The 17,273-nt window shown below is 49.4% G+C and overlaps 1 protein-coding gene across 1 annotated transcript in view; it reads right to left on the bottom strand.

The window, feature by feature from the left end:
- The window catches only part of LOC126474755 (uncharacterized), a 103,748-nt gene that overhangs the window by 70,498 nt on the left and 15,977 nt on the right, over positions 1 to 17,273 (bottom strand). Inside the window, exon 2 of the mRNA XM_050102232.1 lies at positions 2,025 to 2,242. Within this exon, the coding sequence (XP_049958189.1) occupies positions 2,025 to 2,242 (218 nt within the window). The remainder of the gene's footprint in view (positions 1 to 2,024; positions 2,243 to 17,273) is intronic.

Genomic DNA, 17,273 nt, shown 5'->3' with positions numbered 1-17,273 from the left:
CACATCCATACTCGAGGCAGAATTAGAACTTGCGACCATAGCGGTCGCGCGGTTCCAGACTGAAGCGCCTAGAACCGTTCGGCCACAACGGCCGGCCTTAATTTTGGGTGCTACCTTTGGTGGGACATATTTTGAGATATTGTTTTTGGGGTCAAGTGATAGTTCTTGTCATACTTTTACTGTCGCCCTGCTATTTACGTTATATTGCTTTGTGCCCTCTTATCGAAAAGCTAAAGATAATCTGAGGAGTACAGCATTTTATCAAATGTGTTATATTGTGCTTGATAGTAAGCTGATATTTTGTAAATTGTGCGCTGGATTATTTGTTTATCATCAGCTTAAGCTCGCGCTCGGGTTTGTTGAGTCTGATTAATAAACGTGTGGAAAACTACTCCCACCATTTCCTGTGGGCAGTTGGCTTTCACAGGATAACAGGCTCTCTTTTCAAGAGCCTGTCGCTTGAGGTTTTCCAACATTTCCGTGACACTCTATATTTCCCTGAAACTCTATACTGCATTTCCTTGACATTCTATATTTCCCTGAAACTCTATATTTCCGTGACGCTATATTTCCGTAGCAGTCTCCTGTGAAGCGAACAAACCTGCAACTATTTGTGCCACCCTTCTTTGTATGTGTTCAGTATTTCTTAGTATTCATATCTGGTATGGGTCCTACAGTCCGTCCCTGGTAGCTGAGTGGTCAGCGCAATGGAATGTCATACCTAATGGCCCGGGTTCGATTCCCGGCTGGGACGAAGATGGGAATTAGTGTGTGGGCGCATGGTTTTGCTTAGCGACGAAGCGCACGTTCATTTGGGGTTCGTTCGTCATAAAATAAAGCTGGCGCGTTTGGGAGACTGGGAATCCGCATTTGCCGGCCATGGTGGCCGAGCGGTTCTAGGCGCTACAGTCTGGAACCGCATGACCGATACGGTCGCAGGTTCGAATCCTGCCTCGGTCCTTAGGTTAGTTAGGTTTAAGTAGTTCTAAGCTATAGGGGACTGATGACCTCAGAAGTTAAGTCCCATAGTGCTCAGAGCTATTTGAACCATTTGAATCCGCATTTCGCGATCAAGAAGTCTCTTCACACTCAACGGGTGGCTGTGTGATGTGCAGTGTCCAGTCGCGGAATAATCGGTGCGATATTGCTTGATGGTACGATGATTACCGCATGGTACGTGATGGTTTTGGAAGATGATTTCATCCCCATTATCGAAATCGACCCCGATTTCGACACGATGTGGTTCCAAGACGAAGCTCCGCCCCATCGAAGCAGAAGAGTGTTTGATGGAGCAGCATTTTGGGGCCGCATTCTGGCTGTGAGATACGCAGAAGCCACTGGTATGGGCCTCGACTGACCGCGACTTTCTCCGGATCTGAACACATAGATCCCTTTTTGTGGGGTATATTAAAGACAAAGTGTGCGCTCCCAGCAGCTGCATGGCCAGCGTGACGTGTTGTCAATCCTCTGGACCCGGGTTCGATTCCCGGCTGGGTCGGGGAATTTTCTCCGCCCAGGGACTGAGTGTTGTGCTGTCTTCATCATCATCCTATCATCCTCATCGACTGCAGGTCGCCGAAGTGGCGTCAAATTGCGAATTGAAAGACCGGCACCCGGCGAACAGCCTGCCCGACGGGGGGCCCTACCCATACAATCTTAAAATAAAAAAAAATTTAAAAAAAAGAAAGACAACGTGTACAGCAATAACCCCAAAACCATTGCTGAGCTGAGAGCAGCCATTCAGGAGGTCATCGACAGCATAGATGGTCCGACACTTCAGCAGCTCTTGCAGACTTTCGTTATTCGTCTGCGCCACATCATCGCCAATGCTGGCAGGCATATCGAACATGCCATAATCTAAATCAAAATATCTAGTGACGTTTACATGCAGAATAAAGTGTGTACACGCCGTAGTTTGTAACTAATTTACGTTTTTTTTCATACAGTTCCATAATTGTCTCTTTAACGAGTTTTACAGGCAGAGGTCAGTGGCAGCAACTAGGGCAAGGCGAGGAGAGTGGTACCTGTAAGGTGCCGGCCGACGTGCAGGTGGCGTTGGCGTGGCGGAGTCCTTTGCCCAGCTTGAGGCTGTTGCCGGCCCCAGGACAGCCGGCGAGCACTGAGCCACCACTGGGCAGCAGCAGCTGTCCCGTCTCGTGGTCCGGCAGGGCCAATGCACCACCCACCGCCAGCACCGGCTCATGTCGACTCTTCACGCGCCACACGTCCACTGAACATCCCTCTGCAAAACATCACACTCACCACCAACACCATAATGCGATTAAAATTACTTGATAGTTGACATCTGCCACCTGCCGCTACAATGTTGCCACATTGGCTCCCGGCTACCACTCAATTATGGGTGAAAACAAACACGGCAGGTCATCTTACGTCCACAGTGGAAGTGCCCCGAATCCTCCTTCACCAGGATATTGAACTGTTGTCTTCAGAGTGGCCTTTTCCCTCCACAGTGGAAACACACAAAGCTTATTGTGATCCCAAAGCCTTCTAAACACCCTACCATACCTACCAACAACAATCTCATCAGCTTTTTGAACACCAAGGTCCTGGAGTCTCTCATACTTAGGGTGAGCAGATGCAATTGTTTAAAAAAGAGGACAAACAGATTCAAAAAGGAGGACAAAAGAAAAAAAGAGGACACATCGAAGGGGTCAACTGCAGATGAGGATACCAGCCGTCAGCTTTGGACAAGTCACGTGACTGCCGGGTATTACCGGTAAAACTATTAGTTAATTGTTGCTGATGGTCAGGTGATGGTTAACTGAGCAATATAAAAAAATTAAAAACATTGATTGTGGTGACAGTGTGGCGTCAATTGTTTTGTTATGTCATCAACATGGAATTGCTTACAAAGCGAAAAACGTAAGACCACTCACCTCCCTTCATTCGACGCACCGCTACCAACATCTACAATTCAAGCAGCAGCTGACGACATGTAAACTTCCGAATACAAATAAATTGAATGACTATGAAACAATGAAATAAAACCATGAGAGTTAATCTGCCGAGTTATTTCTTACCTTTATTGGCCAATGAGACGTACGTTCCAGCTCCACATATCTTATATTTCGCTTCAAATTCATTTCTCCCTTTCTTAAAGCCGGATATTTGTAAGAAAGGACATCAGAAAATGTACACTTTCGTTTAGGCATAGCCAAATATTTTACGTAACTCACTCGGTTGAAAAATACACTCACAAATCACACGTGTACTACAGGAAGCCAAGCCAATACAAAGCGAAGATACGAAACGAAAATTTTAAATAATCGATATTTGCATTCGCTTATAGGTCGATCAACGATAACATCGACGATCCTGGTGCCACCTACTAACACCGCCTTCGTGCGTGTTTATCACGAAGGCTGTGCCAATAGTTGAAGTACTTAAGAAAAGATCAATAGAACGGGACGAATTGTAAATTTAACTGTATTACGCTCAACTTTGGGAAAAAGCCGGACACAATAAAAATCCGCTCGGACCCAGGACAAAGAGCTAAAAAGGAGGACATGTCCGGATTAATCCGGACGTCTGGTCACCCTACTCATACTCCACCGCATTTCCCAGCCTCTGGCGGCAGCTGGGACGATCCGTCCAAAACAGTTTGGGTTTACGTCCCACCTGTCCGCTGACTTGCAAGTTCTCTGGATCACGGAGCACATCAGCAAGGGTTTTAATTCCAGCATGTCGACGGCAGCTGTCTTCTCGGACGTGCCGAATGCTCGTGATAACATTTCGCAGGACAACCTGGTTTATAAGATGCTGACATCTACGTTAAGATCGTGGATTATTTCCTTCACCAGATGACCTGCCTCGCTTCTCAGCGGGGAGAGTGCTGCAGTGTACGCCACATGTCATTGGGTACCCCTCAGGGCTCTGTGCTGTCCCCTTTTTAATGTCTATATCAATGACATGCCCGTCATCCGTCACTGCCATTTGGCGCAATATACCGATGACACAGCGCTTTATACGACTGGCCGCAATCCTGATCAACTCATTGCTCGCCTACAAAGGCAAGTGGACGCAACAGTCACCTGGTGTCGCTCCAATAAAATGGCCCTCAATGCCGCCAAAACCATGGCTGTGTATTTCATTAAACGGCGTCCTATACTCTCTCATTCGGGGGCGTCCAGGTCCCGTGGGCCCAAGCTACCAAGTATCTCGGGGTCTGGTGGGATAAGAAACTTTTCTTCCACCGCCACGCAGAATACGTCACCCATAAAGGGTTAATGTTGACAAAGGCCTTGTACCCGCCCTTCTCCAGCCGAGAGCTGAATTTAGATACCAAGCTACGGCTGTATCCCTCCGTTGTCCCACCCTCACTAACGTACAGTTCCTCTGCGTGGGCCCCGATTAGTAAGTCCCGGATGCTGACGCTCCAGCGCCTACAGAATAAAGTTCTCAGGTGGAGTCTTCACGCCCCTCCGCTCACCAGGATTGTCACTCTGCATGAGGAGACAAATACAGCCCTTCCCAAGACGACCATTCGCCGTAAGGCTCACCAACTGTACAGAAAACTGGACGTCCTCCGTGAGACAATCGCTGGACTCCAAACCATCGGTACTACAGTTCCACTGCGCTGGCACGGGCACCCCGTTCCGCTCACCATCCTGGAGGACTCGGATTCGGGCTATGACTGGCGATAGGCCCAATACGTCCACGTTTTTCTGCCCGTTTCGTACAGTCACTAGCAGTGGCCTCTTCCCGTCCAGGTACTTTTCTCCTTGACCATATGAGTTGGCACGCTGCTGCACCCCTCCTCTGTCCTTCCTTCCACCGTCGGAGGGTGGCACAGAACTTAAAGTTCCACCGCCACACCTTCAAAGTGCTATGCTCCGCTGTTATTCAGCCGTTGCTTTGAGTCTCCTTTTACTTGTACGCCGGACAGTTGGACCGGATCTGAACCGGTGACGCTGTGTCTTAGTAACATGCAAAAAAAAAAAAAGGCGGGTCACTTCACACTATCTGTTCATATGCAATGCAGAGCAACATTGGAAGTACCCACCGCGAGGTTTGTCGGAAATGCGAAATGCTCTGCTCGACTGCTGATTTTAAGCGACCGGCGAATGAACCGTGGTTGACGACGTGTTTTGTAGCCCTGAATTTAAACTCACTTCCTAAGCTAACCACAACCTTGCGATGTGGAATAGAGCCGAGAAAAAGTTGGTCAGCAATATGCGGGACTACTACTCACGATCGCTTTGTTGGTGGTGATGAAGGCTAACTTTTACGAGCAAATTCAAGACAGAAAATATTCAGTTTCAGCAAAAGCAAACTGTTATTTCTCGCTATCATCTGTTACCTGAAACCATCCTCACACTGGCTACATGAGCTGCGGCGTTACCAACCGATGACCAGTCCTTGTTGATGCTTGACTGCGCACTGAAGACTACACAGATAGATCCCAAACAAAAAACAATTAGGAAGAAAAATAAGAGCAAATAAAAAAGCCAATATAGTAACGAAAAATGACCCGAAACGGAATATAAAACAAAAAATTACATTTAAACCAATTAATTGAATAAAAATAATAACAAACTATTTTGGTTCAATTTAAAAATTCACAGAATTGACTAGGTTCGAACCTACGGCCTAGAAATCATGCTAATATGATAACCATCGTGCTACACTTCATCACTACATAAACTCATTATACTCTACTGGCCATTAAAATTGCTTCACCAAGAAGAAATGCACATGATAAACAGGTATTCATTGGACAAATATATTATACTAGAACTGACACGTGATTACATTCTCACGCAATTTGAGTGCATAGATCCTGAGAAATCAGTACCCAGAACAACCACCTACTCGCCGTAATAACGGCCTTGATAGGCTTGGGCATTGAGTCAGACAGAGCTTAGATGGCGTGTACAGGTACAGCTGCCCATGTAGCTTCAACACCATACCACAGTTCATCAAGAGTAGTGACTGGCGTATTGTGATGAGCCAGTTGCTCGGCCACAATTGATCAGACGTTTTCAGTTGGTGAGAGATCTGGAGAAAGTACTGGCCAAGGCAGCAGTCAAACATTTTCTATATCCAGAAAGGCCCGTACAGGACCTGCAACATGCGGTCGTGCATTATCCTGCTGAAATGTAGGGTTTCGCAGGGATCGAATGAAGGGTATAGCCACGGGTCGTAACACATCTAAATTGTAACGTCCACTCTTCAAAGTGCCGTCAATGCGAACAAGAGGTGATCGAGACGTGTAACCAATGGCACCCCATACCATCACGCTGGGTGATACGTCAGTATGGCGATGACGAATACACGCTTCCAATGTGCGTTCACTGCGATGTCGCCAAACACACATGCGACCATCATGATGCTGTAAACAGAACCTGGATTCATCCAAAAAAATGTTTTGCCATTGGTGCACCCAGGTTCGACGTTGAGTACACCATCGCAGGCGCTCCTGTCTGTGATGCAGCGTCAAGGGTAACCGCAGCCATGGTCTCCGAGCTGATAGTCCATGCTGCTGCAAACGTCGTCGAACTGTTCGTGCAGATGGTTGTTGTCTTGAAAACGTCCCCATCTGTTGACTCAGGGATCGAGACGTGGATGCACGATCCGTTACAGCCCTGTGGACAAGATGCCTGTCATCTCGACTGCTAGTGATACGAAGCCGTTCGGATCCAGCACGGCGTTCCGTATTACCCTCCTGAACCCACCGATTCCATATTCTGCTAACAGTCATTGGATCTCGACCAATGCGAGTAGCAATGTCGCGATACGATAAACCGTAATCGCGATAGGCAACAATCCGACCTTTATCAAAGTCGGAAACTTACACGAGGCATCACAACAACGTTTCACCAGGCAACGCCGTTCAACTGCTGTTTGTGTATGAGAAATCGGTCCCGGCGGACGTTCGAGTCATCCCTCGGGCATGGGTGTGTGTGTTTGTTCTTACGATAATTTAGGTTAAGTAGTGTGTAAGCTTAGGGACTGATGACCTTAGCGGTTAAGTCCCATAAGATCTCGCACACATTTGAACATGTTTTTTTGAGAAATCGGTTGGAAACTTTCCTCATGTCAGCACGTTGTAGGTATCGCCACCGTCGCCAACCTTGTGTGAATGCTCTGAAAAGCTAATCATTTGCATATCACAGCATCTTCTTCCTGTGGTTTAAATTTCGCGTCTGTAGCACGTCATCTTCGTGGTGTAGCAATTTTAATGGCCAGTAGTGTATTTATAAGTGTGGTGACCCAGTCACAATAATGAATTGCAGCTTTTAAAAACTTCGACTTCAGGCAATGCCCTACAGAGCTTATTTAATCTAAGCTGATCTCTGTAATTATGATAACTCTGTATGTGCCGCTGAATAGGAACTTGTGCGGAAATTTCCGGTAGTGTTCGGTGAGTGCAGTGTATGGACGTGTGTATTTCATTAGCATCATTCTGTCTGCGTGTGTGTGTGGGGGGGGGGGGGATGTTGTTTCTGGTATGGTTATTATGTGTGATGAAATACGAAATAAAGGTACTGGACCCATCATTCGGGATCCAAATACATCAAGAAATAAAGCCTGACAAGAAACTGGAAACGGATTGACCAGTTGTTGTGACACTTTGACAGCGGGGAATGATTCGGGTGTGACGTTAAGCACTCTGATTGGAGAATACCAGCTGCAAAGCGTGAAGCGTCAACTATCAAGTAATTTTAATAGGTCTATAGAGTGTGCGCAAAATAAGCTAGCAAAGAACAGCATCTCGGGATGAATACCCTTCTTTGCACGTCTGCCTTAAACAACTTCGTAACCACTGTAGCTAACGGAGACATTTTATGATTGGTACCAATTCAGGAAAACTTCTCAGTTGACGAAAGGACCAAACGTTGCATCGATTCAACAGTACATTCCGAAAACACCATGGTATTCAAAGTTAAAACTTTCATGATGATACGCAACATCCATAACAAGAATGCAATATAAACATACCTACATAACCAAAGTTTTAGCGCCTCTATATTGCAAATATCATCCCTCAAAAGCAGCAGAACTAAATCAGCTTCTGCTTGGCTGTTCCCACCATGCCGATCAGCAGGCCAAACTTTATAAAGCAATCGTCAAACTGGAAATTCACCTACTCACAAGAGTCATGAATCTAGCCCGATATCCGTAAACCTATATCCACATCACAATATGCTTTCAAAAGATGGTGCCTTGGCGTGCGGTGTAAAACATTGAAGCTTCTAAGTCACTGCAGTCGAATGATACTGCCATTCATGTTACATATTTTAACACTCGAAAAGTCATTCATTGAAACCTATAGGGACAGACTCATGAAATTTGATAAAAAAGGTTTCACAGTACAACTAAAGGGAAAAATTCAGAAACTGTAAATTTTTAATCATATTACAAAAAAATGTTCAAATGGCTCTGAGCGCTATGGGACTTAACATCCATGGTCATCAGTTCCCTAGAACTTAGAACTACTTAAACCTAACTAACCTAAGGACATCACACAACACCCAGTCATCACGAGGCAGAGAAAATCCCTGACCCCGCCGGGAATCGAACCCGGGAACCCGCGCGTGGGAAGCGAGAACGCTACCGCACGACCACGAGCTGCGGACTACACGAAAAAAATGTTTCATCAGTTGCTATTTGTCTGTCTCTCTGTCTGTGCATACGTCTCTTAAGAGCCATTTTCCTCATGTTGAAGTTTATGTCACATACTCATGTCTACGGTCTCTTGCCGGTCTAAAAAACTGAAGTTTTTAAGTCAACGCTGTCGAAAGATACGGTCATTTATGTCACATATTTTGACACTCGCTAACTTACTCGTTAACACCTAAAGGGCACTTCCCGATGGCCTAGAATCATGAAATTTGACAAGATGCAAGGGTGCACAGTACAAGTAAAGGAAAAAATCTGTAATTATTTCAAACGAAAACAAAATTTATTTCGTCATTTGTTATCAAACGTACGGTAATATATATCACGTTTTGACACTCGCAAACTCAGTCACCAAAACCTATAGGGTACGTCCCGATAGTCTAGAATCATGCAGTTTGGCAAGAAGACACGGTTTCACAGTACAACCAAAGGAAAAAAAATCCGAAGACTGTGATTTTGTAATTATATCACAAGAAAAAATAGTTCTTTTGTCATCTGTTCTCCAACGTCAGACTTGAAATGGAAACAATCGGTAGTTTGCATTCAGGCCGACTGGATCGCAATGATAAAAGTCAAACATCAGGCAAGGAATAACTTTATTGCTCATATGATGCATTTCGAAATTTATCCATCATCAGATATCCAGGAACGATTACTGCACGTAAATATGGCTTTCAAGTTGTATGTGAAACAAACATTCGTAGACTAGTCCGCAAATGCTTATTTCACATACAACTTGAAAATCTGTATCTACGGGCAGTAATTTCTCCTGGATATCTGATGATGGATAAATTCCGCAACGCATCATATGAGTAATAAAGTCATTCATTGCCTGATGTTTGACTTTTACTACTGCGATCCAGTCAGCCTGAATGGAGAGCTACTTATTATTATAATAATGGTAGCCTGTCGCCTACATGACTATGTCAAATTTTTATTACTGAAATTAAAACGATCTCGAAAATTTTGGAATCCCATGGGCCGATCTCTTGCCAGCATCAGTGTCGATAAAAGACAAAAACGGTCGAGATTCTCGATTCCAGGAATGGATGAGCTGTCTGTATACATAATTAAATTTGTACGGAACCCTCAGTGCGCCAGAGCTAATTGAACCTGGCCATTTTTCTTCATTTTTCTTTTTTGCATGGAAAGAAGAGATAGCCACTGAAATTTTTAGGCTTTGTGATACACTTGCTCTCATTTCCAATTCTCTGTTTTAATAAACTAATAGCGAGCAGCCCGGCTTCTCACAGAGAGTACAGTCTATGCACGGAAGATTTATTTGGCGAAGCGTTAATGTTGTTTACGACCCACTGTGTAGAGTTATGATTAAATTTCAGAGAACGGCATTAGGTAACTGAAAATCATCACTTTCATACCATTTAAATGATGTAAGCAGGGTACGCCAGGAAAGTGTTCAGGAAACATACGTTTTTCATATTAAGTGCATTGTGCTGCCACCTACTGCCATGTGCTCTAATTTTTTTTTTTTTTTTTTTTTTTTTTTTTTTTCTTTATTGTATTTCAATTCCCCTATCGGGGCGGGCTGGCAGCAGCATATGCGCTGCTCTTCAGCCGAAAGACATAGAACAAAACAATAGAAGACATTTAAAAACAGCAAAGGAGAGAAGAAGGCGAACATAGATATAAAAAGGGAGAACATCATGGAAGGCAATATACAAAAAACGGGGTGACTGTAAAATGGAGATAAAAAACTGTTTAAAAGTAGCACACACAAAAAGCCACACACTGCGACGATTAAAAGAAACACAAGGCACAGTATGACTGGAGCATAAAGGTGTTGATGGCTGGCATAGCACACAGCGTAGCACTGACGGCGAACCTCAAGGCAGCACACAATTAAAATCACACCTCTTGACGCACACGAGAAAAGCACGAAACACAACACTGACGTGGCACACTGATGTTGATCAATACAGAGGATCTGCCAGGTTCAAGGAGATGAGGGAGACCTGAAGAAGGGAGGGAGGGGAAGAGATGGGGGAGGGGAAATGGGGGGCGCTCGGAAGAGGGCCAGGTAGGGAGGGATGTGGGAAGGAGAGAGGCAAGTATGGGGTGCAGGGTCTCAGGGGAGGGGGGGATGGAGGAAAATCCGCTCTGGGAGAAGGAGGAAAGAGGAGAAGGGGGCCCTGGGGAGGGGGGGGGGGGAACAAGGCCGGGTTATAGTTGGAAGGAAGGGTATATGTCACGGCGAAGTTCGTCATCCGGGAGGGGGAGGCGTTGGAAATTGCCCTGATGAAGGAGATGGAGGGTGTGGAGGTGGAGAGAGGGAGGGATACAGCGATAGAGGTGCGGCAACGGGCGGGGGGTGGAGAGGAAGGAGGAAACCAGAGGGTGGGGGGGATCAACCCTGCGAACAATGTAAAGGATGCGGAGATGTTGGAGGAACAAGAGGAGGTGGGGGAAGGGGATCAGTTCATACAGGAGCCGTGTGGGGGAAGGAAGGCGGATACGGAAGGCAAGGCGGAGCGCATGGCGTTCAAGGATTTGGAGAGCCTTGTAAAAGCGGGTGGGGGCGGAGATCCAGGCGACGCTGGCATAACAGAGGATAGGACGGATGAGGGATTTGTAGGTGTGGAGGATGGTAGAAGGATGCAATCCCCATGTCCGGCCGGACAGGAGTTTCAGCAGGCGGAGGCGGGAATGGGCTTTCTGCTGGATGGTCAGGAGATGAGGGGTCCAGGTGAGGTGTCGGTCAAGGGTGAGGCCAAGGTATTTCAGGGTGGGGGTGAGTTGGATAGGATGACCATAAAGGGTGAGGTAGAAATCTTGGAGGCGAAAGGAGCGAGTGGTACGGCCTATGATGATTGCCTGGGTTTTGGAGGGGTTGAGACGGAGGAGCCACTGGTTACACCAAGTGGTGAACTGGTTAAGGTGGGTTTGGAGGGTACGTTGAGACCTTTGAAGGGTAGGATAGAGAGCCAGGAAGGCGGTGTCATCAGCATATTGGAGAAGGTGAACTGGTGGGGGTGGCTTGGGCATATCAGCTGTATACAAGAGATAAAGGAGAGGGGAGAGGACAGAACCCTGGGGGACGCCAGCCGTGGGATAAAAGATACGGGAGTTGGTGTTGTGGAGGGCGACATAGGAAGGACGGTGCGAGAGGAAGGAAGCGACCAGACGGACAAAATTGATAGGCAGGGCGTAGGTTTGGAGTTTAAAGAGGAGACCGGGATGCCATACACGGTCATAGGCATTTTGGAGGTCAAGGGAAACAAAAATGGCGGAGCGACGGGAGTTGAGCTGGAGGGACAGAAGGTGAACAAGGTTGAGGAGTTGGTCATCAGCAGAGAAGGAGGGTCGGAAGCCACACTGGGTAAGGGGGAGGAGGTGGTGTTGAGCAAGGTGCCGATGGATACGGTGGGAGAGGATGGATTCAAGGACCTTACTGAAGACGGAGGTGAGGCAGATGGGACGATAGGAAGAGGCGGCAGAAGGGGGTTTGTTGGGTTTGAGGAAGAGGAGGACGCGGGAGGTCTTCCACAGGTCAGGGTAGAAGCCAGTAGAGAGGATGACATTATAGAGATGGGCGAGGACAGTTAGGAAGGAATAGGGGCTTTCTCGAAGGTGACGGTAGGTGACACAGTCGTGACCAGGGGCCGTGTTGCGTTTGGACTGGAGGAGAAGTTTAATGTCTTGTGCTGTGATGGGAGTGTTGACGTCCGAGGGGGGCAACTGCCCCAAGTACTGGAGACTAGGAGCAAGTGGAGCGACTGAGGTATCAGCACGTTCCATGACGGTGGGGAAAAGAGAATAATCAAAGTGGGGATCATCGGGGATGGAGAAGACCTCGGAAAGGTGGGAAGCGAAGTGGTTGGCCTTACTGAGGTTGTCTGGAAGGGGGCGATCGTTATGGAGAAGGGGGTAGTGGGGAGCGGAAAGGGAACCAGTAAGACGATGGAAGGCAGACCAGTACTTGGAGGAGTTGATAGGGAGGGTGGCATTGAGTCGTGTGCAGGTCTGGCGCCAGTCCCGGCGTTTCGTTGCTGTAATAAGGTTCCGTACGTGTCGCTGTATTTGCCGGTGGCGTTGGAGTGTATCCCTGTCACGAGTGCGGAGGAAGGAGCGATAGAGGCGGCGGGATTCACGGAGGAGGAGGACAGCCCGCGGAGGGAGAGTGGGACGGTGTGGGTGGATGGTTTTAGTAGGAACATGGGCCTCCACGGCGTCAGTAATTACCGTCTGAAGGAAGGACGAGGCGCGGATGATGTCGTCAGGATGGCGATAGGTAAGAGGGTGGCTTTCGACCTGGGTGGAGATGGAGTCCCGGTAGGCAGCCCAGTTGGCACGGCGATAGTCATGGACGACCTTGGGAGGGGGTGCAGGTTGCGGAGCTGGAGGGGGGCGGTTTGCAGACGTTATGGTGAGAAGGACAGGGAGGTGATCGCTACCTGTGGGGTCAAGGACGGCGACAGTGATACGCCCAAGGAGGTTGGCGGAGGCAATGACAACATCGGGGGTGGTGTTACTTTCGGGTCGGGTGTGCTGGGGAATGGGAACAAGGTCACCCTGGATTGTGGAGAGGAACTGATGCCACCGCCGAAGGGCAGCAGGAGTGCGGCTATGGACGTTGAGGTCGGCGGCAATCACATAGGTGGAGAAGGTGTGATCAATGTGTGAGATGAAGTCATAAGGAAGAGGAGCAGTGGAGCGGACATAGATGGTGGCACAGGTAATGGTGAGGGAGGGGAAGAAGACGCTAAGGATAAGGTGTTCAGTGGGGTCATTGAGGAGAGGTTGTGGCCGGACGGGGATATGCTTAAGGTGGCCAATCGCGACTCCACCCTGCGCACGAGGACCAGGAGCATCAGTGCGGTGGAGGATATAGGGGGAGGAGCGGACAGAATGGTGGGGCTGGAGAAAGGTTTCATTCAGGAGGAAGGCGTCGACCTGGTGGTGGGAGAGGGTGTGCATGAGGAGGTATTTGTTGGAGCGGAAGGAGCGAATGTTCTGGAAGAGGATGCGAGACTCGTGCCGCGCCATGACGGGAAGGAGGGGGGGAAGAGAGGGAAGGGAAGAGACTTAAACTAGGGTGTCGAGGCGGGTGAAGGTGAAGTGGGCTTGGTTGTGGGAGTAAGTGGCGAAGGTGTTCAGGTGGAACACAGAGCGAGCAGCAAGGGATATTTGTTGGAAGGTGTGCGGGCGCTGAAAAGGGTGAATGTTTTGGAGTACAACGGTAATGAACCGGATGATGTCCTCGGCCGTGGGGGGTGGACGGAGGGAATTGTTAGGATGGACAGGAGGATCGATGGGACGAACTGGGACTGTAAGTTCAGGGGTGGCTGGAGGGGGTTTAGCTTTACACTTGTAGGAGTATGTGGGATGGGGGCCATTGCAGGTATTACAGGAAGGAGGAGCAGCGAGGTTGGGGCAGTTCTTGAGAAAGTGGGAGGCCTTGCAATGGGGACAGGTGGGGGGGTTTTTGCAGTTGGGAGTCAGGTGGTCATTGTACATCAGGCACCGTTGGCAACGGTAGGATTGGGGAGGGGATTTGGAGGATTCAACAGGGTGGCGACGGTGGTATATCAGGGCACCCTGGGTGAGGAGATGGTCTATGGACGGGGCGGACTCTGAGAATACCCGCATGAGGTAGGTGGGACCAGAGGCATTGTGGATACGGCGAGCAGAGCGGATGTCCAAGTCCGGGTGGGAGTTCAATTCTACCAACACTTCATCCTCTGTGATCACCGGGCTGAGCTTGGTGATCACAGCGGTGTAGGTGGGGGGGCGACGGGGAGGCTGGGGCTGACGAGGAGTGGAAGCGGAAAGGAAGGGTGTCAGAGAGGCGTGGGGGCCAAACATAACTCGTGGGAGTTTTCGCAGGAGGTCTGTGTGAAATGATGGGGATGGGGACTTGATAAGGACTGAGTCCCTGCGGGGAATGAGTTGGGAGATGGGAGCACCAGGTAAGTACTTTCGTATTTCCTTGGTGAGGGTACGAGCGTCGAGGAACTTAGGATCGGGAGTGGACAGGACAAAGGTGTGGAGGGTGGGGGCCAAGGTAGGGGTGGCAGGAGGAGGGGTGGTGTCCATGGTGACGGCAGGGGGAGGGGGAGGGGGAGGTGGCGTTGATTTTTTGTGGGAAGTGGCGGGAGCAGAGTCGGTAAGGACGCGCTTTTGGGGTTTTTTGGAGACTGGAGGCTGGGAGGAGGGGAGAGGGACGGGGAGGAGAGGGAGGTGGCGGGTGGCAGATCCCTGCGGCGTAGTGGAGGCACCGGGAGAAGCAGCTGGTGCAGTGGTGGCGATGGTGGCTCGGCGCAACGTGATGCGTGCGGGAGATGCAGAAGACGAAGCGACGGGGTCGGTGAGAGAGGGGAAGCCAACCACCTGAGGGGCGGCAGCAGAGGCGGCAACAGAGGCGTACGTGAGGGCGGGGGTAGTAGTGGGAGCTGTTGAGGGTGTGGAGGCTGGAGGAAGGGTGTAGAGGTGTGGGTATACAGCAGGGGAGGAGATAGGGGGGTGGGTAAGTGGAGGAAGGGAAGGGGAGGTGGAAGGAGGGAGGCCAGAGGCGGCACTCCAGGAAGTGACTGTGGGAGAGGGGGAGGGGGAGGTGTAGATGACGGTGGAGGTGGGAGTACTCATTGCAGACGAACGGCGACGGACAGACGGACGTGCAGCAGGCGGCGTCGGCGTCGGCGTCGGCGATGGGCAGCGGCGAACAGCAGGCGGCGTCGGCGTCGGCGTCGGCGTCGGCGTCGGCGGCGAACAGGCGGACGAACAGCAGGCGGCGGCGGCGGCGGCGGCGGCGGCGGCGGCAGCGACAGCGGTTACGACGACGGCGATGGACAGCCAGCAGGCGGACGGACGGACGGACGGACGGACGGACGAACGAACGAACGAACAGCGACAGCAGCGGGCAGACAGACAGACACACACAATCTTCGAAGACGGAGATTCCACCCTGAGAGTAGCCCAGGCTTTGCAATCTGACGCTTTCGAAGGAGGGGATCCAACCCTCTAGATGCGTGTGCTCTAATCAGCAACCTCAGTAGTCATTAGACATCGTGAGAGAGCAGAACGGGGAGCTCCGGGGAACTCACGGACTTCGAACGTGTTCTGGTTATTGGGTGTCACTTACTTCATAGGTCTGTACGCGAGATTTCCACACACCTAAACTGTGGTATCGATAGCTAAGATGCCACAACGTAGGTACGCTCTGCTAAGTTGGCACTACGAGACACCGACGACAGCGCCCTCTAGCCGGCGCTGTGGAGCTCTACGAGCTCCGCTCCAGATTCTGCCCATTCTGATCAAGAGCAGACGGCCGGGACACTTCGCTTCAGCTTCGCACCTCAGGACAAAGTTATGTATTACTGTGTTGCTAAAGCAAATGTGATTTTAATTCACACTGCAGTACCGAGAGATTTTCACCTTTTCCTGCTCCTACCCACGCGCCGCCTTCCAGGCGGGATACAAAATAAACATCCATATGTCCACTGTTTCCGATATTATAGTGAAGTGGAAGCATCAAGGAACACGTACAGCACAAAAGCGTACAGGCCGACCTCGTCTGTTGACTGAGAGAGATCGCCGACAGTTGAAGAGGGTCGTAATGTGTGATAGGCAGACATCTATCCAGACCGTCGCATGGGAATTCGAAACTGCATCGGGATCCACTGCAAGTACTATGACAGTTAGGCAGGAGGTGAGAAAACTTGGGTTTCATGGTTGAGCGGCTGCTCACAAGCGACACATCACGCCGGTAAATCCCAAACGACGCCTCGCTTGGTGTAAGGAGGGTAAACATAGGACGATTGAACAGTGGCTCTGAGCACTATGGGACTTAACATCTATGGTCATCAGGCCCCTAGAACTTAAAACTACTTAAACCTAACTAACCTAAGGACATCACACACATCCATGCCCGAGGCAGGATTCGAACCTGCGACCGTAGCAGTCGAGCGGTTCCGGACTGAGCGCCTCAACCGCGAGACCACCGCGGCCGGCTTTTGCGTGTCACTATCACAGCACATGCCTGCATTGATGTTTTAAGCACCTTCTTGCTTCCCGCTGTTGAAGAGCAATTCGGGGGTGGCGATTGCATCTTTCAACACGATCGAGCGCCTGTTCATAATGCACGGCCTGTGGCGGAGTGGCTATACGACAATAACATCCCTGTAATGGACTGGCCTACACAGCGTCTTGACCTGATCCTATAGAAGACCTTTGGTATGTTTTGTAACTCCGACTTCGTGCCAGGCGTCACCGACCGACATCGATACCTCTCCTCAATGCAAGACTCCCCAACAAAACTCAGCACCCGATTGAACGGATGCCTGCGAGAGTGCAAGCTGTCATCAAGGCTAAGGCTGGGCCAACACCATGTTGAATTCCAGTATTACCGATGGAGGGCGCCAAGAACTTTTAAGTCATTTTCAGCCGAGTGTCCGGATACTTTTGATCACATGGTGTACGATTTAATAGAGAAACATGATACACAAAGCTTCTTCGCGAATTCAGTATATTTATTAGTGAAAACCGTATCGAAACCCCTACAGTAGTTCTTGAAATTAGCCTTCACACACACATACACACACACACAAAAAACTCGTCAAACGCAAGTAGGCCTCGTCTGACTAGTCTGTGAATCTTTGTTTCACACACAAATA

The sequence above is a fragment of the Schistocerca serialis genome, chromosome 4 (genome assembly GCF_023864345.2).
Source record: "Schistocerca serialis cubense isolate TAMUIC-IGC-003099 chromosome 4, iqSchSeri2.2, whole genome shotgun sequence".
In the NCBI taxonomy this organism is placed as follows: domain Eukaryota; kingdom Metazoa; phylum Arthropoda; class Insecta; order Orthoptera; family Acrididae; genus Schistocerca; species Schistocerca serialis.
The sequence above is the reverse complement of the archived record's forward strand: the minus strand, read 5'-3'. Positions and strand labels throughout refer to the sequence as shown.